General features: G+C 45.1%; 1 protein-coding gene across 2 annotated transcripts; it reads left to right on the top strand.

Annotated features, from left to right (window-relative positions):
- Window positions 1-2565: 2565 nt before the first annotated feature.
- On the top strand, window positions 2566-26424 carry paxip1 (PAX interacting (with transcription-activation domain) protein 1). 2 transcript variants are annotated; one of them, XM_081598286.1, is made up of 23 exons: window positions 2566-2791; window positions 4719-4853; window positions 6240-6283; window positions 6453-6516; window positions 6650-6760; window positions 9410-9485; window positions 9632-10120; window positions 10240-10331; window positions 11148-11865; window positions 11935-12029; window positions 12105-12200; window positions 13303-13440; window positions 13608-13729; window positions 13824-14008; window positions 15534-15577; window positions 16647-16714; window positions 16808-16910; window positions 16994-17159; window positions 17260-17360; window positions 18891-19025; window positions 19187-19262; window positions 19369-19433; window positions 26203-26424. In XM_081598286.1, exons 1-23 carry the CDS (start codon window positions 2711-2713, stop codon window positions 26212-26214), a joined length of 3216 nt encoding a protein of 1071 aa, XP_081454412.1. In that variant the 5' UTR covers window positions 2566-2710; the 3' UTR covers window positions 26215-26424. The 2 variants fall into 2 exon arrangements, with proteins under 2 accessions (XP_081454412.1, XP_081454411.1); XM_081598285.1 differs by having other exon boundaries at window positions 2567-2791; window positions 16991-17159.
- Window positions 26425-26887: the final 463 nt, after the last annotated feature.

Here is a 26887-nt window from a genome sequence, read left to right as displayed (position 1 = left end):
AATGTTTTTATACGTATGTAAAATGTATTTTTTTAGGTTAGATGCTGCAGCTTTAAGTAGAGGTTCGGTGTGAGAGTCACTACCAGGTGGAGCAGAAGCGGCGCTGCGTCTGTCAAATATTACTACCTGTAGCGTAGCAGCGGTTCAACAGCGATATCAGAACCACATCGCAGCTCCAAGACTTAAATAACTTTGCGGGTTATCTGTTTAGCTTTCTGACCGTCATGCTAATCCGGTTCAGTATTTGTAGCTGTGCGCTGCTTTACCTGCTATCTGATCCTCCATATGTCTTTTTTACTGCAGTGAGCCTCGATGTAGCCAAACTCCATCAAGTATGGCATTGTTTTTATGTCGTATTAGCTTCGTTGTGTTGATGTATTTTGACATGCTTCAATTTTCCGCCGCAACACGCAAACTTCCCCATTCACTCAGTGCGTTATAGTTCAACATCGCTTAGGATTTGTTGCCGTGCGTTTGCGCAGTGTGAAGGAAAGAGGAGACCAGCTGCAAAGGCAGGCTGAGAAATGAGATGCAGGTGATCGGCATCGGCAACAAGAGCCAATTATGGCCGATCACCGATCATGTACTTTTTCACGAAAATCGGCCGATTATGATCGGTGACCGATCGATCGGCACACCTCTATGTATATATATATATAGACATATAGATATATAAACACCAGAGCAATAGAGGCTCAGATCTACCACACCAGACAAGACCCAAGGTAAAGGTTGTGCAAGGAGGCCCCTGAGACAGTCCAGCACATAACAGCAGGGTGCAAGATGCTGGCAGGGAAAGCTTACGTGGAACGACATAAAAAAGTGGCGGGCATAGTGTACAGGATCATCTAAGCAGAATATGGACTGGAAGCCCCGAGATCGAAGTGGGGAAAAACCCCAAAGGTGGTGGAGAATGACCGAGCTAAGATCCTGTGGGACTTCCAGATTCAGATAAGATGGTGATGGAGAACCAACCGGACATTGTGGTGGTGGATAAACAACAGAGGAAAGCCGTTGTGGTGGATGTAGCAATACCAAGTGATTGCAACATCAGGAAAAAGGAGAAACTGGAGAAATACCAGGGCCTCAGAGAGGAACTGGAAAAGGCCTGGAAGGTGAAGACCACAGTGGTGCCTGTGGTCATCGGGGCCCTCGGGGCAGTCACCCCCAAACTGGAGCAGTGACTACAACAGATCCCAGGAACAACATCAGACATCTCAGTCCAGAAATGTGCAGTTCTAGGCACAGCCAAGATACTGGAGGAGAACCTCAAGCTCCCAGGCCTCTGGTAGAGGACCTGAGCTCAGAGGATGAGAGAGAGAGAGAGAGAGAGAGAGAGAGAGAGAGAGAGAGAGAGAAAAAGAGAGAGAAAGAGACCACCCGAAGGTGAGAAGGGAATTTTCCCTTCTCAAAAAAAAAAAAAAAATATATATATATATATATATATATATATATATATATATATATATATATATACTGACATATGCTGCCACACCTAAAATAATCCCTGCCCCCCTCTTGCCACCCCATAAATATTTTTCTAGATCGCTCATGGACCAATGCGTTACATTTTTATGAGATAAAAACTGATGAAAAGTACTGTTTAGATTCGAGCGAGGTTTTCACATACTTTTATTTTTATTTTCTTTATTTTGTGTGCGTTAGCTTATTGGCTGAGGATAAATGAGGTTCAGTTTCATCGTTTACTTTCAAACAATAAAATATTAAAATCATGAAAAACATCGGATTTGATGCTTCTTGGTCTAAATAACACCGAATGTAGTCAGACTTCAGTGTATTTAGGTGAGTTTTGACGCTTTGTAGTTTGATATTGTCCAAAGAAAAAGTTTGCGTGGCGGCTGCACATTTTCACGCCAGCGAAAAAGTGTGCGTAACTTTGCGCAAACTTTGACGCAAAATAAATTTTTATACATGCCGACTTGTGCGTAAAATATGGCCCTAGTGACAAGAGACAATTCTTTATGGGTACACGTGTACATAAACATAGAGCTGAAATTTAGGAGTGGAGTAAACAAAACCTTTTTTGAACAAATGATTGCAATATTTTTTTTAAATCTGCAATCAAATCCATTGCTTTTCTTGAGATTAATAAAATTGGATTAAATATTATTGCTATTTATAAAACAAAAAAACAACAAAAAACGAGTCTTAATTCATTGTGATAATGTTTGCTGCTCAGTTGTATTCATATATAAAAAATTCTAAATGTATAAAAGTGATATACATTTAGAAAAATGTTTACAAAACATTTTTATTGCATATTTCATACCTACAAAGCTATGAAATATGCAAAAATGGGAAGGCAAAAAAGCTACTGGTAGACCGTAGCTGTGTGCAGGTTGGAGAAAAATACCAAGTCGGATTTGATGGGGTTGTTTTGGCTGTGTAATCCCTTTTTCTGGACTTTTCAAGGTAGAATTCGAGTAATTTTATTAAATTGCATTCCTTAAAAACTAAATTGTGTAAGACGATGCCTGCGTGGGAAAGAGAGTACCCCAAGGGACAGGATTATTAACCCCATGTGATTTTCCTGCCTCCCCTCTGGCTTCAGACACAGTGCTGCAGTCCAAGGCGCGCGCCGCTCAGTGATTTGGCGCTTCACTGTCCTGTTGGTGTGCAGCAGTCAGACACATACTTCCTTTTCCACATTTCACACAGGTTTGCAATCTTCCACCGTTCATGGACAGTCATGTCTGAGGAGGAAATCAAGGTTCCTGATGCACTTTTCAAAGACGTTAAATTCTACGTGGTTGGGGACATTGAGCCAAAGGTAAGGACCTGGATGTTAGCTTGTCGATAGCTACAAAGCTTACATGCTATCCTACCAAACACATTCAGAATGAAGGAGGCGGTTCAGAGGAAGCTAACTAGCAGGCTAACAGGACAACATGCTACATGATAAACATCGGGATTCCATCAGTCTTCCTTCTAATGCGGCTGTGAGACGCTGTTCGTGGTGCCAGCCGATGACTCACTTTATGTTGAATCTACTTTAGAGCTGCAGCTCGGCTCAACCTGTAAACTGCAAGAAGAGTTTTTCAGGTTAGCCGTTAGCTTCCAAGCTGTAGACTTTAGATCTGAGCTTGTAGGGATACCGCCATACGTTAACCCTTATTCTTCTTAAATCCATGTTTAGCCTACCCAAGTGCTGTTAGATTGCTTTCCTAAGGTAGAGCAACACAAAGCAAATGTCTCTTCTGTGTCTGTTTACATCAACCTGTTACTGTCAGCGTCTCCAGCTGGACGCCGCTTACTGCGCACGCGTTCCGGTTCCTTCAGCCGCCGCTGCCGATGCAACTCCTCTGAAACGGCTGCCGAGTATCGGACGGGACTAAAGACCGAGTCTTCTGCTTTCTGGGAAGGCATTGATTATTTGAAACCAAGCCCACCTGTAGCTGTCCATGCAGATTTTCTTTGAATGTGTTTGAAATTTATGTTTAAAAAAAATCCCAAAAATAAATAAAGGAAAGGGGGGAAAAAAATCTAAACATAAAGCACTCTTATGTTTGTTCTTACCATTGTCCTTTAGACTAGTTCAGGAAATGTCACCAACCACCAGAATTGGCAATGGCATAGAAGTGTTTACCTACAACTTCAGTACCAAGTGAGGTGCTACAGAGTGAATTCGAACAGTAAACCAGAAGTGAAAGTTTGGTAGAAGCTCATCCCTCATTCAGCTGGTTGCTGGTACGGTTGTCTCTGTTGTAGTGTCTTTGGGCAAGATTCTTCACCCTCCTTGCCTTTTGGTGGTGGTCAGAGGGCCCAGTGCCAGACTGCCCCATGGCACACTAGCAAAAGTGAGAGGAAGGCTGCACAATATATCACTACTATAGTGTCTTCGCAATGTCAGTGGGCGCAGTATTCATATAGCAAAGAACTATTAGGAGAGCGGTAATTGTTGTCCAATACATTTTACAAATTTTGAAGTTGTATTTTTTATGCTATGTAACTAGCCAGTAGGACAGTCTTTTGGCAGCAAAATTTACTCACAGTTGACATACATGACATTACCAAAACTGCTAAAGGTAACATGTAGCAGGAAGTACAGATTAGATGGAGGAAAATAGGCATTTATCACACCTAATATTGTCATCCCAATATTTACCAATATTATTGCCATCATAAGATTTTCTGACATCGTGGAGTCTAAGGACAGAATGTGTTCCAGCTACAAAGGCATCACACTCTTAAGCCTCCCTCATAAGGTCTAGTCAAGGGTTCAGGAGAAGAGGGCCCATTGGATAGTCGAACCTCAGATTCAGGAAGATCAATGTGGTTTTGGTTCTGGTCATAAAACTCTTGACCCTGGAGGGTGCATCGGTGTTAGCCCAACTAGCTTTGTGGATTTGGTGAAGGTGTTCAACTGTGTTTCTGGGGGAGACGCAGGTTCTTTGACACATTCTGTTGGCTCTCAGTGTCACCAGTGCCAGACCTTGGTCTTCATTGCTGGCAGTAAGTTGGGCTAATTTCCGGTGAGACTCAGACTCTGTGTCACAGATTCTGTTCATTACTTTCATGGACAAAATTTCTAGGCACAGCCATGGCGTTGAGGGGATCTGCTTTGGTGGCTTTAGGATTGGGTCTGTGGTTTTTGCGGCTGATGTGGTTCCCTGGATGCATCCCTCCCTGGTGAGGTTTCAGGCTCATGTCCCTGGAAGGAGACCCAGAGTCCACTGAGTCTTCTACTCTTTTTACAGGTGGTGCAGCTGCTGAAAGCAGGAAAAGGAAAGGAGGTGTCCTATAATGCTCTGGCCACTCACATCATTGCAGTGGATGGAGATAACCCGGAAGTGAGCGAATCAAGGGAGGTGTTCGATCTACCTGTGGTCAAGGTAAACATGTTTTTTCCCAGCCCAAATGTGCTTGGCCCTGACTTCCTGTATCCCAGCATCAGAGGCTAGCTCCACTAATATCATTATATGTGTCCTACTGCTTAAAGATTGAATGGGACATCCTGGCATTGCATTTGGATCCAGCTGAAACCTGTAGACATGTCCCCACATGTCAAAGCAGTACTTAGCAAATCTTCCTCTCAAATCAGCTTTTTTGTGAATAAATTGTCTGAATCGGTTATTTAGGTTTCCATTTGCTTGTTAATATTATCTGTACAATTAAATGATTAAAATGGGATGAAGTAAATACTTTTTCAATCTCTGCGTAAAGTTGCAGAATTTTATAAAAATATGAAAAAACACTGACAATGAAATGGTAGCAACAAAAACCGAGCTATACTTCATTTCAGTTTAATTTAATTTGCAGTAATTTCCCAAAAACTCAGATTAGTTCAGTAGCACATTTTCTTTGCAATTCCACTGGTGTGGAAGGCCAGGGAAACGGATGTGCTTTCAGTCTGGGCTTAAACCAGTGTTTCTCAATTATTTTCTGGAATCTTTTTTTTTTTTTTTTTTCATGCCTTCCTCCCTCCCCCCCTCCGTGACCATTGCAAATCTGTTCTTATTTAATAATCTATCTGTACAAACCATTGGCTCCGGCATTGTATGACATTATCAAAACCGCTGTTTTTATTGTTCTAACCCTCAAAATAATTTTCAAAATCAGTTTATTAAGTGAATCAGTAACATTTAATCAAGACTCTGTTTGAAAGAGAAAACGTGGAAATGATTCACTGGGATTTGCATTTTTAGACTTAATACAATAAAACTTTTTACAACTGTAGGCATTGGTTACTTGTCAGCTTTCTTCAATTTAATAGCACTTGCTTCTTGTAGTATTATGACTGTATTCTTGTATGTGAAAATAAAAATCTCTTAGCTTGGCCATAAAACTCCATCATACTTGCTTTACTGACCTCTGCTGCCGTTTCTCTTTTCACTGTCAAACTTCTCCATCTCTCCTCTATGAGGGTAAATGTATTTCAAAACACCCGTGCTTGTATCCTTCACTCCGTTTTTTTTCCTCTTCTGCTCCGTTTACAACAGGGCTGTGTAGCTACTTCTACTGGCTTTAACAGGCAGCGTGTTGATTAGTTTGAACACTGCTGCCACCTAGTGATTGGAGGCTTGTTTATCAGTTAAGCATGGACCCCTCTGACACTTTGCCACGCCCCCCTGCGAGGGCGCGCCCCACTATTTGAGAAGTACTGGCTTAAACAAACATGCTGAATGAGCGATGCTGATGTCACTAACCAGCAGACCTCAGGAGCACTAACAGTGAGTGAACTGTGCCTTTAATATGAGCGTCTGTTTGTTGCTCTACAGCCATCCTGGGTGATTCTGTCTGTCCGATGTGGAGACCTCTTACCGTATCCTTTCACTGCCAAGTCCTCATGACCTCATGCTGTGGTTACATCATATAAATAGCAAAATGTCCACATTTGAGAGGAAAAGCCTTGCTTTAGCATGGTGGTTTAAATGATCAGTTAATATCTGTATTTTGACCTGTGTCGTTTTTCTGTGACTGTGGAACTCCAGAGTAACTGGATTCTCTCCAGAATCAGGCCAGATATTTTTTGGCGTGACAGCTTGCCTTCCTAGGGTAAGTATGTTTTTTTTTTTTTTTTTTTTGGCTATGGTTTGCCCTTTGTTTTTCACCATGAACCAGAGTGTTTTTTATGAGTTCTAAAAATGTGTGCGTGTGTGTGTGTGTGTGCGTGTGTGTTCATGCACAGCTTCCAGATGATCTCAATGCCCTGTGGGCGTTCCTTACCTTTTATGGTGGTGAATGTCAGCTGAACCTAAACAAGAAGGTGACCCACCTGGTGGTGAAGGAGCCAAAAGGCGTAAGTGCATACTCTGCTTCCAGTTTCCATTTGCTCATTCACATTGTGTTACTCTTAACTAAAAATTGAGCATTTAAGTAATAATAACAATAACGAGGACAAGATCTAGAGTAGGGCAAGTTTATTCCTGCTGGAGGAACTGCAGGATATTATCTTTGTACCTTTAGTTGTCAGCGCCTGTACTCACATGTGCAGCACTGAGTCAAGGACTTCAGATGGGATGCAGCTTGTGTTGACCTTCTGTTTCCTCACAAGGTCATGCTCTTCTGAACAAAGAGTGTACTCTTTGAGAGTAGAGAGCTTTCTGCTTCCCTTCTAGGCAAAGTTTCCAGGTGAAACTTTCTGGTTTAGAATGTTTGTCTCTAAAGAATGGAGTGGAAATAAAAGCATATTTCAGCAGCTGCACTTGAGGTGAGTCAGTCACCAGTTCTGAGAAGATTCCAAGTTATAACAGCAGGGGCCTCATGTATAAAGCTTGCGAACGCACAAAAAATGTGCATCACCATATTTTACGCACCAGTTAGAAGTATAAAAATGAATGTGGCGCGAAAGTTTGCATAAATAAACGCAATACTTTTACCTGCTGTGAAAATGTGCGGCATCCATGCAAACATTGTGGACAATAACAAACTACAAAGTGCCAAAACTCACCTAAATATACTGAAATCTGACTCCATTTAGTGATATTCAGACCCGATTTTCTGTCATAATTTTAATCTTTTATTATTTAAATGTAAACAATGAAACTAAACCACATTTATCCTCAGAGAAAGTTTGATTATTTTTAAAGTGATCAAGGTGTGTAGACGATCACTTATATACATAAGTAGCTGCTCAAAGGAGTATGGGTGTAGTGATACAATAATTTCATGATACGATATACGATATTCTGGTCACGATACAATATGTATCACGATATTTGTTGAATGATTCGATCCGATACGATTCAGTGCATTTTTACAATTTTCTGAAAGATTTTAGAAATACAGAGTGATTTTAGTGACATTTTGTGTTCCATAGACTTGAATTTAGTTAACTGAAAACTGATTAAAAGCACCAACTACACAATACCTGACTATGATTTGACAGTCTAACAGTCTGCAGCTGGACAAAATGAATCAAAGATGAGAGAATTAGTTCATGTCATTTAATTCATGTGGATTTGACATAAAACTCAAAAGTTTAAACGGTAATCCAGGAGCAGAGTGGGAAGATTATCGGCCTCTGTAGACTCTCAATATGCAAATGATTGAGTACACTTATGTTTTTTCTTTTGGACACTGTGGCTGCATTTTGGAGTAAAAATGCAGCCACAAATGCAGTCTTTTGGACTATGGGGAAAAAGGCTTTTCTGCCTTGGCTCCCGGGGTTAGCCGTGGCTGTAAGTTGCTTTCTTCTAACTGCTAAAGACGTGGCTCCGCCTCACCCAGTGGCGCAACTACACATTATTCAGGTGGATGCGAAAACATAGAGCGACGCCCCCCCATCCGAGTATACGATACGTGAAGGGTAAAACTCGCTACATTTACCTCGTTATGTGCGCGAGGTGAAGGAGCGTAAGGCGCGCTGAAGTGTATGGGCAGACATCATCAGCGCGCCGCCCCCTCCAGAGGGGGTTTTGGCGCCCCCTCTGATGCTGCGCCCCTATGCGTTGCATACCCTGCATACCCACTTTTTGCGCCACTGGCCTCACCCCGTAGTGATCGACTCCCTGCAGCTACGCAGCGCCGCTATTCCCCTGCTTGGGTCTCTGAGTAGCTGCCTCTCAGACTGCCAGGATCTCATCGTACTCTCACTCTCTGATCTTCTTTGTCTGTTGCTAATAAGAATGATCGATCAGCCATTGTTATCATGGAAATCCTCACTGCGCCGCGGGTTCCGGCTGCGGGTTTTTCCTCTTCGTCTTCCTGCTCAAAACACAGCGCCGCTGCTCCCCCGCTGCGGATGTTATCAACCCATGTTCATTCTTAAGGTAATTCTTTATATACAGAACAGAAACCGCTAAGCTAAAAACTAATTACGAAGTGAATGCTACCAGTCGAAATTTGCATTATTTCGCGATCTCACGGCTTTTGCAGCTGCTCCGTTCGCGCCGCTACTCCTTTCCGCTTCTCTATGCCTCACTGTAAGTAGACAAAGCATTTGATACGGTGCAGTTTGATGCATCGTGTCACCTCAAAAAATAAAATGAAACCAGCGTGCTGCGTGACTACGAGGCAAGTGGGGCATTTCCTCCATTGGTCCACTGATCCACCGGCCGACTGGGAACACTGGTTGGTGCACGCTCACAGCTTCATGCCCTGTTCAATGCGCCAACTATAAATCCATCTTACAGGAAAGATTCTGCCTTACTAGTTAAATGCTCAGTGCAGAAGAGATCCTTGCAGTCCGGTTTGATTTTCTTCTTTGTTCAAAAACAAGCAATGCTTAGCCTGGCAGGGGGGGCAAGTAGATCCTGGTAGCCCACCAGGCTTGCAATGTACTGAGCGAAACCCTGTTGAGATTTGGTATGGGCAGATACTGATACCATTTTGATAAAGAAAAACTGGTTTGTGGTTTTGAGAGAAAGTGGTGAAGTTAAAACGGTCTTCGTTGTCTATGGCAACCTCTGTTTATCAGACATTACCATCATCATTTTCCTGTTTCCAGGCCAAGTTTGAGTGTGCCCTGAAACACCCGGGCATCAAGATTGTCACTCCAGACTGGATCACAGATTCTGTAAAAGGTGAACTTCTTTCACATTTCTTTATCATTCTAGCAGGATGCTTTCTGTAGGCTGATGCTGGTAACAGCTTAGTGTTTGCACACCTTAGTCACTGTGAAAGAGAGAGATTATTCACTTATGGCTCAAGTCTTTCTATCATTTTTCAGATAAAAGCAGGAAGGATGAGAGTCTGTATCACCCCAGACTCACATACGTGGAGTCGGAGGAGGAGAGCGAAGCCGAGTCGTATGACGCGCGCTGTCATTCCAACGGGAGCTACAGCCCCCGGCGCTCACAACCATCCAGCGGTGGATCCTCTGGCGAGGAGTCCAGCCCTCGCAGGCGACCGGGACCCAAACGTCTCAACTCCGTCTCACCCACCTCTCCCCGAAAACCCGAGCTCCGCAGCGAGAGGATGTTCGACGACTCAGATGATGACTCATCCCCAGAAAAGGAGGGCACCAACCTGAACTGGACGTCAGCTGAAGTCGTCACACCGACCGTTGCTGGTATAGCGAGGCAGCGGGTCGGGCCAGCTGTTGTCAAAGATCCGGGTTCCTCTGCGGGCAGTGGACTGATCAACCTGTGTGCCACCGCAGCCCCAGTTCCTGGCAGTGGAGGTCCGCTAGCTGCAGAGGCCCGAGTTGCACAGCAAGGTCAGTAAAGCCAGACCCGGTAACGTTCCGGACCCTGCGGCATTCTGCCTCCACCGAAGATATGACTGTTGTTGCTAACTGGTGGACCTGCTAATAAAGGTTCCATGTGTCTGTTTCAGGTCCTGATGGATGGAACCCAACTATGAGAACGCTCCGCAACATCACCAACAACTCTGACATGCAGCCAGCAAATCGGCCCGCAGTCGCACATGTAAGAAATCCGACTGACTCATTTTCCATGTCCCATTAGCTGCTTGTAAGCTAGATTGAGATGACATTTGCTGTGAATTAGCACTACATAAATAAATTGAATTGAAAGTTGGAAACTGTAAACCTTCACGGGTAAATAAGTCAAAATATGACGTGCAACATCCAATAGTGATATCTTTATGTGGGGCCTCAGCCTGGCATCCCATCCAAAAACATCCTTAGTAGGCGTCCAATAGGAATATTGGACTGGATCAGGCTCAGCTCCCCCTGCAGCTGAGAAACTGTGACAAACATCTGCTTAAACCAAAGGGCCGTTTCATTGTTCATGAACAGTGGGAGTACACGGGGAGTATGAACAGTACATATGTAGCTTGAAACTCCAAGTGCTTAAACTTTATGGAAGTTCTTTATAAAATCCAGTTTGAGATGAACTGATGCAGATATAGAGGTTTTCAATGATGCATATTTTAGTATTGATTAAATACTAAGTAAATAATAGGACCAGAATCACAGATACTTCTTATTACTTAGGTTCGTTATTATAATCAAACTTCTGACCTTAAAATGTTTTTGTGATTTTTCCTTTGAATTATTTTGTGAAAACCTGGGACAGAATTTGGACAAAGTTTAAATATATCTACAAAATACTTTAGAAAATCAAAACAAATTTGTATTCAAATTAGACTTTCCCTAAAACAACTGGTCATTGGAGATTAAATGAAAGCAAAATCTTTTTGAGGAGGACTTGAGAAAACACAATACAAAAATTAAATAAAGTTTCAAGAGGAAACTTTGACCGTCTTGAACTTTTTTGCAGATCATCCAGAACCTGGCAGCCAATCAGACGAAGCCTGTGGAGCAGACCAATCAGAGCCATGTTCAGATTCTGAACAGCAACAATCCTCCTCAGTTTAGTCAAAGTAAACTTCCTAGACTGCCACTCACAGCAGAGCAGCAACAGCAACTACTGCAGCAGCAGTCACATCAGGCTGGTCAACAGCATCAGCAGTTACCACAGCAACCAACACATCCCATGATGCACCTTCAACAGCAGCAGATGATGCAGCTGCAGCAGCAACAATCACAGGTGGCGCAGCAGCAAGGATTTCCCCAGCAGCAGCAGTTTATGCAGCAGCAGCAGATGCACCAGCAGCAGATGTTCTCTCAGCAGCAGCTGCGACCTCAGCAGTTGCTGCGGCCAGGCCTCCAGCAGCTGCAACAGCAGTTTCAACAGCAGCAGCGCCTGCAGATGCTGCAGCAGCAGCAGAATCAGCAACAGTTTCACCAACAGCATCTTCAACAGCAACAGCAGCATTTCCTGCAGCAGCAGCACCTGCAACAGATCCAGAAACAGCACCTGCAGCAGCAGGTGCTGCAGCATCAGAACCAGCAGGTGCTGCAGCATCAGAACCAGCCGGCGCTGCAGCAGCATCATCAACAGCAGACGGCCACTCCGCTGCCCCCTCAGCTGCAGCAGCAGGAGCAGCAGCAGTCTCACATCAGCCAGCTGTTTGGACATGAGCAGGGTCAGGACAGTAAGTGCAACCCAGTCACATCACCAGTGTCTCTGCAGCTATCAGAGTCTGACTTGTGCTGTGTCTCAGTTCCCCAGGACGGCTTCCTGCTGGGCTGTGTGTTTGCCATCGCCGACTACCCTGAACAGATGGCTGACAAGCAGCTGCTGGCCACATGGAAGAGGGTAGAACTCGCATCAATCAGAGCTCTTAGGAAAGAACATGTTGGCTTCAGCTCCTGACCTGACCCTCTGTTTCAGGTTATCCAGGCGTGTGGAGGTGTTGTGGACCCCACTTTGACCAGCCGTTGCACTCATTTGTTATGTGAGAGTCAAGTCAGCAACATGTATGTACAGGTAGGGTGCATCATGGGACTCAGTCATATTGCTACTAATGCGTTATATTGACAAAGTAGAAAGGTTGTCAGATGAGAGGTGGGCCACCGTGTGTTTCTAGCTGTTTCCATTACAAACATGTGCAAATCTTCATCTATTTCTTGCAAATGCCAATAAGCATAATTTTGCAATTGCTTAAATAATAAATGTAATTAAAATCACATGTGAATGAGCTTGCTCATGAGATAAGTCATTAAAAATCATGGCAGCACTGAATGTAAACAGTTACATGATATATATTCATAATTCAGTCATGGCACTCGTCATCATCCATCAGAGGAGACGTTCCCGTCTCATTCTGGCGTTGGAGTGTGCAGCATTTTGGGAAATTGTATTCAGTGAATTTATAGAAGAGCTATGGATTCAACATGTTCAAATGACACATAACTTCTTATGACCACTTTTGGTTTCTCCTACTACTTCCTGTCATCATCTTTGTGGTTTTCACTAGGGGCACAGTGATTTGTCGGTGCCAATTTCCTTAAGTTTGGGAGATCAGTGATCGGCTGATACTTGCGTATGAAGCCGATCTTATCTACCTCAGCAAAGGTGTAAAAATCAACCACCATTCTTTCTGCTATGCAGTGAGAGAGGTTTGACTGTCTGACCGGCCCTCCAGATTTGCAGTTTACAATAGTTGCCCCACTGTTACCAACTGAGGGATTTTCCTGCTATATTTCGCAACATTTCAGACAAAAAAATGGTATTGGGCAGCATTCGGCAGGTCAGGCTTCTTAAGGGTCAGTAATCGGTGACCAGCCAGAAAACTGCATTTTGTTCATCCCTAGTTTTCTCCAGTAGTAACATCCGGTTGTCGATCATGTGACTCATGATGCAAAAAATGTTCCATTGCAGTTCTGTGAAATACATGTATTTCGACATACAGCTGAAAAAGCACCTCATCCCAATGCAAAAACTTTTAATCGAAAGGCACAAGTTTTATAGAAATTGCTATATTTACATTAAGCAAATTCATTGTCAGAATTTCCATTTGTGCAATTTCTGGTTAATGAAAATCCCTTACTAAAAACAATGTTAAACATTTTCCTGTTTCCTCTGAAAGGCCCTTCGAGAGGGGAAGCGCTGTGTGACGGCTCACTGGCTCAGCACTGTGCTGAAGAAGAAGAAAATGGTTCCTCCTCATCGGACTCTCCATCTGCCCTTCGCCTTCCCTCCTGGTGCCAAGCCGTGCTCTCAGCATGTAAGTCCAGCTAGAAATCAGTTGCTGCTCTGTTTTCACTGAGTCCATAGATCCCTCATGGTTCTGCAGCAAACCGGGCTAGCTGTCAGTTCTCGTCGCTTGTCTGAGGCTCCTCTCATCAGCATGGCTATGTTCTCTAACTGCTGAGTGTCTGCTCCTCCCTTCAGATCCTGTCAGTGACCGGCTTCGTGGATTCAGACAGGGATGACCTGAAGCTGATGGCCTACCTGGCTGGTGCCAGGTACACAGGCTATCTGTGCCGTGGTAACACCGTCCTCATCTGCAAAGAGTAAGACAGATCATTATTGTCCACTGGACAATAACGGAGTGAGCTGGACTAGCTTGTGTGAGCAAAGCTACATTTTGTTCTGATCTCTCCTCAGACCTGGTGGGATGAAATACGAGAAGGCCAAGGAGTGGAAGATCCCATGTGTCAACGCTCAGTGGCTGTGTGATATCCTGCTGGGTAACTTTGAAGCACTGCGGCAGATTCAGCACAGCAGATACTCGGTGTACACTCAGCCTGAGCCGCTGATGCCCAACCCCCAGCTGGTCCAGAACCTGCTTGGTATGTCCAGCTTGCGTTGAGCAATCAATCAATAAAATGAGGGTAATAATAATAATAATAATAAGCAGCCCAATGCTGAATTTACTTTGAAGGGTATATTTGTTTACAGACACCTCATAGTCCATTTTATTTTTTTGTGGTTTGTTTATGTATTTGGGATATTTAAAATGTTTTCCAGGGCTGCACAGTGGCACAGTGACCCTGTAGCATGTTGCATCTGGGATGATGGCGCCTTGGTGCCACCTTAATGTTTTTGTTAAAGGTTCAGTCCAGAAGAGAGGAACAAGTCGGTCTGTGTCTGTCACACCGAGTCACTCAGCCAGGTAGCCGCTGGAATCAGAAATCGGCATCAATCACAACAGAAAGAAGACCAGATGTTGTTTGGTCAGCAGGATTGCTACAACACTAATGTTTTGTTTCCAACAGCATTTTTAATGCACATTTTGAAGTATTGTATTGTATTAGAAACTGCAAAATTGAAAATGACCTCCATTTTGTAAAAACAATGTTGATGTGGTTTTGGCTATTCTGAATAAAAGTTAAAGAAGTGGAGAAACAAATTTGCAGAAGAAGTTCTAAAGTAGGGAACACTCCCATCCACTACTGGGTAGATGTCTTATGAGGGGCACAAAACTATGACATACATCAAAGAAGTCCAAACCTCCAGCTCAGAGGGAAGGATTGTTGGTGTTATTCTGGGATGTGTGGTTCATGCTGGTTGGTAACCTTCTACTTCTTGTTTATTACAGCCGTGCGTGGCGTCAACATCTGACAAAATCATGTTTCACTTGTTTGATTTGCTCCACACCAGTGGTTTTCCCCAAAAAATCTTGGTAAGCCCGGTGGTTGGGCGCTAGGTCAGTCATTCATCCAGCAGCCCGTTGTGTTTTTGAGTTAAAAAATGTTTCAAGTTGACAGGAAATTTGAATCACTCAATAATTGTTACTTTAAGTGTTAATTGTGAGTGATAATTAAGTGTTACTGAAAGATTGGAAGATTAAGAACACCAAGTATAAAGCCTTAAAAAATACAAACATTTTAAAAAGACTTGAAAAAATAAGCAATGCTAAGCCTGGTGGCCCGCCAGGCTTATAATGCACTGGGGGAAACCCTGGATGGAAACGCACCCTCTTCATATTTTCTATTCTGCAAAATTTTAAGTTTTCTAAAATGTGCACAAGCAGCAGGAACACATTGACCAAGATGGAGGTGCTGATTTCACTTTGGAACACTATCACACTGGTTCTGTTGGCCTAGCAGCTCACTCGTTACTGTGCTGTGACCTCAAGAGGTGGATCAGCGCATAACATCGGCGGGTCAGCTTCTGCAGCCCCACCACTTTTGGTTTCAGCTGACTGTCAGGTTGTAGAAACAAGAAGAAAGGTTGATCTGAAAGGATAAAATAAGTTCCAACAACATTTAATTTCCCTTTGGGATTAATCAAGTATTTTTGAATTTGAGTTGGGTAGAAAATAAGCTTTAGGTTCCAGCTGAGGGCTGACTGCAGTTTTGCTCTGTGTTTTAGCTGCTTGGAGAACTCCAGTCAAAGTAACTACTGAAGCTCTCGTGGTAAGTAAGCTCCACTGTCTGCAGATAAACCATCAACACAAACAAGCTAGCCTGAGCATTTTGAATGTTAGCATTTTAGAAAAAGGTTTATGTTGACGCCATCATTGGAATCCTGCTTGTTTTCTAGCAGAGATCTCTCATTTTGAGGTTTATTACAGACAAACCTCAAATTTATGCAAACAATATTTTACCAGTTAAGGTGGGATTTTCATGTCACTTGGGGGTCAGACTCTCCAGAAGGTTTTCTGCAAAAGATGAAGCTTCAAGTTGCTGAGTGGGAGCCAAGAGCCCCAGAGGGGCAGCATTGGACACGTGAAAACCTTGCAACCCACGACAGGAAGCGTCCAGGGTCATAAATGCCAATAAAGGTTTTTCTAGGGATGCACTGATAAATAAGCCCTGATTTTCTTCATCAGGGTGATCGACTGATGCTTCCATGTGAAGCCGATCTCATCCACCAATCTTCTCTCCCTCCACAAAGGACTGAAAATCAGCCACTGTCCCCTTTTGCTCAGTAGTAAGAAACAGATTGACAGATTGGCCCACCAGGTCACAGCTGCATGGGCTAGTCATCCCACTGCCAACTTAGCAAATTTGTCAATGTATTTAGTGACTTTTCTTACAAAAAAAAATTGGTATCAGCTGAAATTTGGATCTGCAGGTCAGATTGTTAATGATTGCTGATAATGCAGCTGTACTCTTAGTCTTTTAATCTTATCTGTGGGGAGAATAGTGATTCAAATCATAATGTGATTTTCAGCTTGTCTGTGTTTCAATGAACCGATAAAGATCAGATGCTGATTATCTGTCTGTATGGCAGCACAATCACTAAATCAGCAACATTCAGGATCAAATCTTTTTCAATCATCCCAACATTTAAAAAGTGAATGATAAAATTTTTTATTTGTTTTATTAAAACTTTCAAGAATTTGCCACACTAAATGTCCAACATAATTCCTCACAAATGAAGAGCTGTAACCCTGTCTCTAACATTTTTAAGCATTGCTCCAGGCAGCAGAGTGGGGCAGGACGTGGCCTGTTTTGGCTCATATTGTTGTTTCTGTTGCAGAACCTCCAGCTTCTCCAGAAGCAGAAGATCTCTGATTCTACCAACCCACCTTCAAACAAGAAGGCCAGGTTTGCTGCAGCCTGATGTCTGCCACTGAACGTATAGCCTTGCTCTCATACTGCTTGGGTCAACAATGCGCGTGTGTGTGTGTGTTTGAACAGACTGGAGGAGATCCAATCACCCAACAGGAAGCTTCCTCCAGAGTCCACTCCCCGGGTCATGTTGACTGGCTTTGAGCCGCTGCAGGTCCAGCAGTACACCAAGGTAATGTAAGCTGGAGCCGAGGAAGCCAGAGCTGCTGGCCTCTGCTCCAGCTGCTCCATGCTGCTGTCTCTGTCCTGCAGCAGCTGCATGCTCTAGGTGGGGAGGTGGCAGAGAGCAGTCAGAAGGCCACACACCTGCTGACCAGCAAGGTGACGCGCACCGTCAAGTTCCTGTCCGCCATGTCTGTGATCAAACACATCGTCACACCAGAGTGGCTGGAGGAGAGCTGGAGGAGCCAGAAGTTTGTGGGTGAGTCCATGCTGTGCTGCTCAGTTCTGTTGGTCTGTTTGTTCTTCTGTTCCCTGATCTCTGCTCTGTGTGTGTGTGCGCGCGTGTGTGTGTGTTGCAGATGAGCAGAGTTACACTCTGAGGGATGCAGAGGCAGAGGTGTTGTTCAGCTTCAGTCTGGAGGAGTCTCTGAAGAGAGCCCACACTGCTCCTCTCTTTAAGGTTGGAACTAAGTAGACCCTCCGCCTCCCGTCCCCATGTAGGAAACAAGACAGTATGAGCAGTTTCTCTTCAGACCTGCTGATGGCTTTAGGTAGGTTAGCTGGAAGAGAGGAAAGCCATTTAAGAAGGAACAGCAAGACAGAGAGGACTCCCAGCTGTCTCTGGTCTTTCTTTGACAGCATCTGCATCTTTCAACAACAGTAGGACTTGAAAGATAGCTCACACTGCATTTAGTGACAGGACTCACCAGAAACAACATAAAAATCACTGAGACCAAAGAAGAATCAGCTGAAGTCCAAATCCACCTACTTGGGACGTTCAACCAGTCCAAAACCCTGCACCAGTTCCCAAGAGTAGAGGGCTTTTCATCATCATCACCATCATTTAGTGCCTTAACGAAAACAAAGTTTATGATGCATTCAAGTACATCTGGTACACTAAACTGTCTATCAAAACGTCCAAATTTAACCTTAATGAAAAAGATCCTAGAATCCAGTGTTGACCATTTACTGGCTGTCTGACCTATTGTGGCCATTTTCTGTTTCTCTTCATTGAAGCAAAAGAGAATGTACTAAACTGTTTTTGTGTACCACTACAGCTTTGGTAGTTAAGGTTCAATGTCCTTCATATTTAGAGCAAAATCCTCCTCAGTGTTTTATCCATCCAATGCCTCCAGCTCGTCTTAAAAGCAGCTCTTTCATCCTTAATCAGGTTTAATCTGTGATTTCTTCCAGTTATTCAGACCTGTAGAGGAACGATTTGTCCAAATGCTCCATCCACTAATTAACATTCCCTCTAGAGCAGGGGTCTCAAACTCAATTTACCTGGGGACTGCTGGAAACAGAGTCTGGGTGAGGCTGGGATTCCACAAAAAACATTTAAAAAATATCCTCAAATGTCATCAACATTTAATTATTTCTCCAATACATGGATTGACAAAGACATGATGAAGGTGTAACAAAATTGAGTTTATTCCACTTGTCGTCGCTCTTGTTCTACGTTTTATAGAAGTCTTTAGCCAGCTAGCAACGTATGGAGAACGTCTCGACGCATGACGTCATTTCCGTTTCTATTGTCACAACAGCGTGATGACAAGCAGCCCGGTAGCAGTCGCCTTTTTTCTGCGTTTGATCGTGAGATTTGTTAATGGTAGAAAGTACCGAAATGGTGACTGCAAAAAAAGGCAACTGGTACCGGACTGTTCCATCATCCGTCACACTATTGTTACAAGCATAGTGTGCATGAAGTCAGTGTAGCTTAGCCTAGCACCTAATGTCAGCCATGACGAGGAGCGGCGGGCGGGACTTCCTTCAGAGGTTCGCTCACCCTGTGGGCCGCACTAATATTATACTGTCATATCACGGTGGGGACCACCAGACATCGTCCTGCAGGCCGTGAGAATGAGACCTCTGATCTAGAAGAACACTTAACCCCAAATACACCTTAATGTGCACTAATACCCAGTACTGCAGACTGCAGTATTGTTTGTGCATATGTGTTTAATCTGTCTCTGTGTTTGTGGTGCTGAAGGGGAAGTATTTCTACCTGACCCCGGGAATCTGTCCCAGCCTCAGCACCATGAAGGCCATCCTAGAGAGCGCTGGAGGGAAACTGCTGGTCAAACAGCCCTCCTATAGAAAGATCATGGAGCACAAGCAGAACAAGGTACTTCAGCAGATATGCTGTGACCTCACACACAAATACACCATCACACACACCTAATATCCTCTTTAAAAAGAAGTCAGGATGAAGGACTGCTGTGTATGTCTGAGCAAAAGCAACATGACATAACCAAGAGTTTCTCCTGCATTTTCTTTCTCGTCCAGAACCTTCCAGAGATCATTTTAATTTCCTGTGATAATGATCTCCACTTGTGCAGAGAATATTTCATGAAAAACATCGGTGGGTCTCTCTCTTTCACACGCGCACACACACACACACACACACACACACACACACCAAAGCCCTGCTTTATATGTCTGATGTTGCCTCTGCTTTTCTGTCCCAGATGTCCACAATGCAGAGTTCATCTTGACTGGAGTTCTCACCCAGAAACTGGATTATGAGTCATATCCTTTCCCAGTAACAGCTGCTGTTCAGAGTTGCATCAGAGTTTTTTGACTGCAACCATTTTGGTTGCAAATATGATTTATTTTGTAAACATTTCACTTAAAAAAATATATGCAAAAAAAAAAAATGTGAGGATACACCAGTTTGACCAGTCATTTGAGGAAAATAAAGTTTAGGCACTGAAAGTCTCCTTGTGGTTCAACATCAGACACACATTAAGCCAATGTTGTGTTCTAAACCCATCAGACATGAGCTATGTCCAAATTCAGGGTCAGCATCCTTCGAAGGACTGGTCTACGTAGGACAGGTCCTTCGAAGGCCGGGAATAAACTAAGACCGGAAGATAAATATCTGTGGATTCCGACAGGTCTAGCCTTCACCAACTGTCCCCGCCCCCACCTCAGCGTAACTCATGTTGCCAAGCAACCGTGACAGCGTGAAGCAGAGAGCAGAGAAGACAAAAAAAAACAACGGAGTCAAAGTTTGTTTTTCCAGTCATGTATTACTGATTTCTATATTATTCTTCATATTTTATATTAAGGATGTTCCATAGTAAAAAAAATCTCTTAGTTTGATTCTAAAATGTTCAAATGTGTACTGCACTTTTCTACAAGGAATACAAATTATTCATTTACAAATATAATACTCTCCACATTGCAGATCGGACATTACGGTTAAATAAACCTATTATGTTTGAAGGCTTAACTTTAATTAATTAATCAAACCGATGTGCTCTGCTTTGAAATACTTTATAAACCAAACATTTTCCAACTAGACCTGCCTGAATAATATCGGTGTTTAACTCCCACTCATTGGGGAAAGCTAGCGGGAGTTTTTATAACAGTGTGCCAGGAGTTAGGCGTTTTCTCTCGGTGTACCGAACCCGGAGCGCCCGGCCAGCTGACAGCTGGCGAGGGGAGCTGGCTGTTAACGCAGCGGTAGCAGACAAGTCCGAAAATGTCAGAGCAATATTGCAATTAGGTGATCGATGAACCGAGCAGATATTTGAGATTTACACACTTACGTTCTCGCCTAAAAACGTACCAAATCACGTTGTGTCATTTAAAGTGTTATATAGCTAAATAATTTGTCGCTATTCACCGCCATTGATGCTCTACCTGAACGCCCCGTTTTAACGCGCAATGAATTATGGGATATCGTGGGCCGTGAAGGATACATCGGACCCATCCTTCAAATCTGGGGAAAAGGACGCATTTGAAGGATACATTTAAAGGAGTCTTATGTCATAGCGTGGCCGATTATGCCATGCTATGACATAATCGGCCTACAAATCCGTCCTTCGAAGAATGCAGACCCTGAATTCGGACACAGCTATGGAGATTGTGCAAATATCTCCATAGCTGGAGATATCTGCACAATATATTTCCAGCTATGGACATCCTGTAGTCAGAGAGAGGCGTGTCACTTCAGATGTGGATGAGCAGAAAATGTACAAATATAAGTCACGGCGGTCCACAGTCGAGGCAGTCCACCGTGTTTTTGTATTAAAAGATGTTAAGTTGACAGGAACTGTAAAAGTATTACTGTGTAATTATATGTTACGGGAAAACATCTCCAGTGAAATGCTATTTAAACCCACAACTCTTCTAAAAACAACAAATTTGCACTTCTCTTTAATCCAAATTAAGTCAGCGGCTCCATCAGGGATTCAGGGGCTTCAGGGGCCCCATAAACACCAATACTTTAAAACAGACCACAGATACATAAATGTAACACTTGTTTATTGAGATGATCAATGCCGTTAAATTTAATTCAATTGTTTAGGCATACATAAATTAAAAGATTTTAAATTTCATCCATTCATCCATTTTCTTCCGTTTATCCGGGGTCGGGTCGCGGGGGCAGCAGCTTCAGAAGGGAGGCCCAGACTTCCCTCTCCCCAGCCACTTCTTCCAGCTCCTCCGGGAGAATCCCAAGGCGTTCCAAGGCCAGCCAAGAGACGTAATCCCTCCAGCGTGTCCTGGGTCTTCCCCGAGGCCTCCTCCCGGTGGGACGTGCCTGGAACACCTCACCAGGGAGGCGTCCAGGAGGCATCCTTACCAGATGCCCGAGCCTCAACTGGCTCCTCTCGACGTGGAGGAGCAGCGGCTCTACTCTGAGTCCCTCCCGGATGGCCGAGCTTCTCACCCTAAGGGAGAGCCCAGCCACCCTGCTTAGGAAACCCATTTCGTATCCGTGATCTCGTTCTTTCGGTCATGACCCAAAGCTCATGACCATAGACGAGCGTGGGAACGTAGATCGACCGGTAAATCGAGAGCTTTGCTTTTTGGCTCTGCTCTCTCTTCACCACGACGGACCGGTACAGCGCCCGCTTCACGGCAGACGCTGCCCCAATCCGCCTGTCGATCTCCCGCTTCCTTCTTCCCTCATTCGTGAACAAGATCCCCAGATACTTAAACTCCTCCACTTGAGGCAGGACGACCCCCCTGACCCGGAGAAGGCACTCTACCCTTTTCCGGCTCAAGACCATGGCCTCGGATTTGGAGGCACTGAGCCTCATCCCAGCCGCTTCACACTCGGCTGCGAACCGCTCCAGTGAGAGCTGCACATCACGTTCCGATGAAGCCAACAGGACCACATCATCCGCAAAAAGCAGAGATGGGATCCTAAGGCCACCAAAACGGATCCCCTCAACACCTCGGCTGCGCCTAGAATTTCTGTAATGAACAGAATCGGTGACAAAGGGCAGCCTTGGCGGAGTCCAACTCTCACCGGAAACGAGCCCGACTTACTGCTGGCAATGCGGACCAGACTCTGACACCGGTCATACAGAGACCTGACAGCCCGTATCAAAGGGCCCGGTACCCCATACTCCCGGAGTATCCCCCACAAGGCCTCCCGAGGGACACGGTCGTACGCCTTCTCCAAGTCCACAAAACACATGTAGACTGGTTGGGCGAACTCCCATGCACCCTCCAGGACCCTGCTGACGGTGTAGAGCTGGTCCAGTGTTCCACGACCAGGACGAAAACAACAATGCTCTTCCTGAATCCGAGGTTCCACTATCCGACGGACCCTCCTCTCCAGGACCCCTGAATAGACCTTACCAGGGTGGCTTAAGAGTGTGACCCCCCTGTAATATGAGCACACCCTTCGGTCCCCCTTTTTAAACAGGGGGACCACCACCCCAGTCTGCCAATCCAGGGGAACTGCCCCCGATGTCCATGCGATATTGCAGAGTCGCGTAAGCCAACACAACCCTGCAACATCCAGAGCCTTAAGGAACTCCGGGCGGATCTCATCCACCCCCGGGGCCCTGCCACCGAGGAGCTTTTTGACCACCTTCGCGACCTCGTCCCCAGAGATTGGAGAGCCCAACCCAGAGTCCCCATGCTCAGCTTCCTCAATAGAAGGCATGTTGGTGGGATTGAGAAGGTCTTCGAAGTATTCCGCCCACCGACCCACAACGTCCCGAGTTGAGGTCAGCAGCGCACCATCCCCACTATAAACAGTGTTGGTGCTGCACTGCTTCCCCCTCCTGAGACGCCGGATGGTGGACCAGAATCGCCTTGAAGCCGTACGGAAGTCTGTCTCCATGGCCTCTCCAAACTCCTCCCACGCCCGAGTTTTTGCCTCAGCGACAACCCGAGCCGCATGCCGTTTCGCCCGCCGGTACCCATCAGCTGCTTCTGGAGTCCCACAGGCCAAAAAGGCCCGGTAGGACTCCTTCTTCAGCTTAACAGCATCCCTCACCGAAGGTGTCCACCAACGGGTTCGAGGGTTGCCGCCACGACAGGCACCAACAACCTTGCGGCCACAGCTCCGATAGGCCGCCTCGGCAATGGAGGTACGGAACACGGTCCACTCAGAATCAATGTCTCCCACCTCCCCCGGAACATGTTCGAAGTTCTGCCGGAGATGAGAGTTGAAGCTCCGTCTCACAGGGGACTCCGCCAGACGTTCCCAGCAGACCCTCACTACACGCTTGGGCCTGCCAGGTCTGATCGGCTTCCTCCCCCACCACCGGAGCCAACTCGCCACCAGGTAGTGGTCAGTGGACAGCTCCGCACCTCTCTTCACCCGAGTGTCCAAGACATACGACCGCAAATCCGATGAGACGATGACAAAGTCAATCATCGAACTGCGTCCTGGTGCCAAGTGCACATATGGACGCCCTTTTGCCTGAACATGGTGTTCGTGATGGACAATCCGTGACGAGCACAGAAGTCCAACAACAGAACACCTCTTGGGTTCAGATCGGGGTGGCCGTTCCTCCCAACCACGCCTCTCCAGGTCTCACTGTCATTGCTCACGTGAGCGTTGAAGTCCCCCAGTAGAACAAGGGAGTCCCCAGGAGGGGCACTCTCCAGTACCCCCTCTAAGGACTCCAAGAAGGGTGGGTAATCTGAACTGCCCTTTGGCCCGTAAGCACTAACAACAGTCAGAACCCGTCCCCCCACCCGTAGGCGGAGGGAGGCTACTCTCTCGTTCACCGGGGTGAACCCCAACGTACAGGCGCCCAAATGTGGGGCAACAAGTATGCCCACTCCAGCCCGGCGCCTCTCACCGTGGGCAACTCCAGAGTGGAAGTACGTCCAGCCCCTCTCAAGGAGACTGGTTCCAGAACCAGAGCCATGCGTCGAGGTGAGGCCGACTATTTCTAGCCGGAACCTCTCAGCCTCGCACACTAGCTCCGGTTCCTTCCCCACCAGAGAGGTGACGTTCCACGTCCCAAGAGCTTCTGCAGCCGAGGATCAGACCGCCAGGGTCCCCTCCCTCGGCTGCCGCCTGTAGCAGAATGCACCCGACCCCTTTGGCCCCTCGGACAGGTGGTGAGCCCATCGGAAGGGGGATCCACGTCTCCTCTTCGGGCTGAGCCCGGCCGGGCTCCGTGGGTAAAAGCCCGGCCACCAGGCGCTTGCCATCGTGCCCCACCTCCAGGCCTGGCTCCAGAGTGGGGCCCCGGTGACCCGCGTCCGGGCGAGGGAAAACGAAGTCCAAAGTTTGTATTCATCATAGGGGTCTTCGGACTGCGCTTTGTCTGGTTCCTCACCTAGGACCTGTCTGCCTTGGGTGACCCTACCAGTGGCATAAAGCCCCAGACAGCATAGCTCCTAGGATCATTGGGACACGCAAACCCCTCCACCACGATAAGGTGGCAGCCCAAAGAGGAGAGATTTTAAATTGTTTAACATTTAAATACAAGATTTTAAGGAGCTGGAAAGTTTACTTAGTAAAGCTTCAAAGAACAATATTCATAGTTAGATTGTTTTGTAACCATAGCAACAATGTGATGCTGTGAGTTTAATCTTTGAATTTACAAATACAAATTAGTAAACTGCGATTATAACTTATTGCTTTTTATGCTGGCCAGTTAAACTCCCTTCTCCCATATTTCACTAAATCCAACACAGAAGCTGTTAGAGCTGCTGATGTTTTTAGCAGCAAGAGGGGCCCCTAAATCAAATTCTGCTCAAGGCCTCAAACAGGCTTGGAGCGGCCCTGTAATCTGCTGCTCTACGCAGAGATGCGCAACAAACGGGAGATTTAATTCAATGCTGCTAATGTGGCTTCAGTAGCTCTAACGTTTCGTGTCTGTTGAGTTTTTAATCGTCACAGAAACTATTCTGGTTGATCGAGTTTATGGGACGAGTTTCTCAGATCTCCATGTGGCCGCGCGCATTAACTCTTAAGTAGACAACACATTTGATATGGTTTGATGCAACGTGTAACCGGAAAAATAATACAAAAAAAATAATAATAATATAAAATCAGCGTGATGCGTGACTCCAAGGAGAGCGTGAAAGCTCCTCACCGGGCTGAACCTGCATGATGAGGTTAGCGCTGCTCGTTATCCACTAACGCTCCGGCCAACCAGGACCACAGACATAAACTTTACAGGAAAGACAGACACAGAGCCACATGCTGGGCAGCGCGTTGAGATGTAAACGCCGCATATAATTGTTCGTTCACAAAGATAAATTATCTTCACCGCTCCACAACGCGACCTCTGAATTCGCTACAAGTTATTTCTGCGGTTCACATTGAGCTGCGCAACCAGAGCTAACGCGGTGGGTTTTAAACTCTGACCTAGAGTTCTCCAAAGGATCATAATTCCTCACAGTAGGTTTATGTAAATATCCATACAGGTCAGCCTATGTCCAGTTTGAGTGAAAGGAGGTGCGTGCGATCCCACTGAGGTAAAGCAGTGGCAGCGCGCGATTCAAAGCTCAGAGGCGCCAGCTGTGTGATTGGTCCGCGCGCTGTCGGGTTTAAATGCGTAAACTATAAATCTATCTATTATAAACATATCCTTTAGGAATAAATCTGCTCTGCTAGTGAGATGCTAAGAGCAAAAGAAACGCCTGCAGCTCGGTTTTAAAAACAAAAAAAAAAAACCCGATTTTTATTTTTATTTTTTCCTAGAAATGAAAACAAGCAATGCTTAGCCTGGCGGCGGGGCTAGTAAAGCATGGCGGGCCGCCAGGCTTATAATACACTGGGGGAAACCGTGAAGTCACTACATTTCTCTGCAGTAGGAGATTCCAAACTTTCTGTCTGTAACCTCCAGAGTAAACAGAGGCTGGCAACCCCCTAAAAATACATAAATATTTCCCTTTATTTATTTGAAAATAAACATAGTGAAATATTGTGTACTTTTAAATGAATTCATTTTATAAATCCATTATTTAATTAGACATTTAATGGTGCGTCTGTTTATTTTATGATATGTATTTATTTAATGTAGTTGTTTTTGGCCCTACATCCACCTCAGGGATCACCATTAGGTTTCCTTAACATTCACACATATAAGTTCACCTGATGAAGATCTTCACCAACATCTCCTTGGACATCTGTGCATAGCGCTCCTGTCATGTTTTTAGCTTTTATTACTTCTTTTAAAAGAAACTAAATTGTATTTTTGTGAAATAATTGGTTAAAATTATGGCTTTTAATCTATTTCATTGTTAAACATATAAATGCTTCAGCTTGTACACACTGCTTTTGAAAAATAAAATATTTGTGTAAATTGTTTGCAGCCTTCTTGATCCTGGGATAGTGTTCATGTTATTAGATGTAATCACTGGAGTGCAAGAAAGTAAGTAAACCCCAACATGTTTTAGTGTTGGGTCCCACAGTGAGAGCTCCATGTTTGAGGACAAAGTCTATTACTTTGTTCCTAGAGGTATTCCAGAATGGAGTGGGGAATTCCTGATGGACGTGATTTAATTAACTGTTAATGAGGGTCTGGGGTAGTTACTGGTAAAGCTCCAATTGGCTGTCAGACAGATAGCCTAGGGGTCATCTGGGGGAGGGTGCATGGGTGGGACTGTGGAGGCGCCTGCGGTGCTGCCCTCAAAAACTCCCTCTGACTGAACGAGAAATGGATTGAGCCAAGGTCATGAGCTGAATATTCTCCACTTGTTTCATATTTATTTAAATGAATATTTGGGACAACTGAGTTTCTTTAGGTTATTTCTTCTAGTTGCTTAAGA

Source organism: Poecilia reticulata, chromosome 17 (genome assembly GCF_904066995.2).
Source record: "Poecilia reticulata chromosome 17, P_reticulata-male-v2, whole genome shotgun sequence".
NCBI classification, from domain to species: Eukaryota; Metazoa; Chordata; class Actinopteri; order Cyprinodontiformes; family Poeciliidae; genus Poecilia; species Poecilia reticulata.
This window is presented reverse-complemented; position numbering and strand designations above follow the sequence as displayed.

Bases quoted from the DNA above. Each gene is read 5' to 3' on its own strand.
- paxip1 (XM_081598285.1), top strand. From the start codon at position 2,711: ATGTCTGAGGAGGAAATCAAGGTTCCTGATGCACTTTTCAAAGACGTT. The intron at 6,761-9,409 runs GTAAGTGCATAC...TCCTGTTTCCAG, and splicing joins TGGTGAAGGAGCCAAAAGGC to GCCAAGTTTGAGTGTGCCCT. The intron at 14,009-15,533 runs GTATGTCCAGCT...TCTGTGTTTTAG, and splicing joins GCTGGTCCAGAACCTGCTTG to CTGCTTGGAGAACTCCAGTC.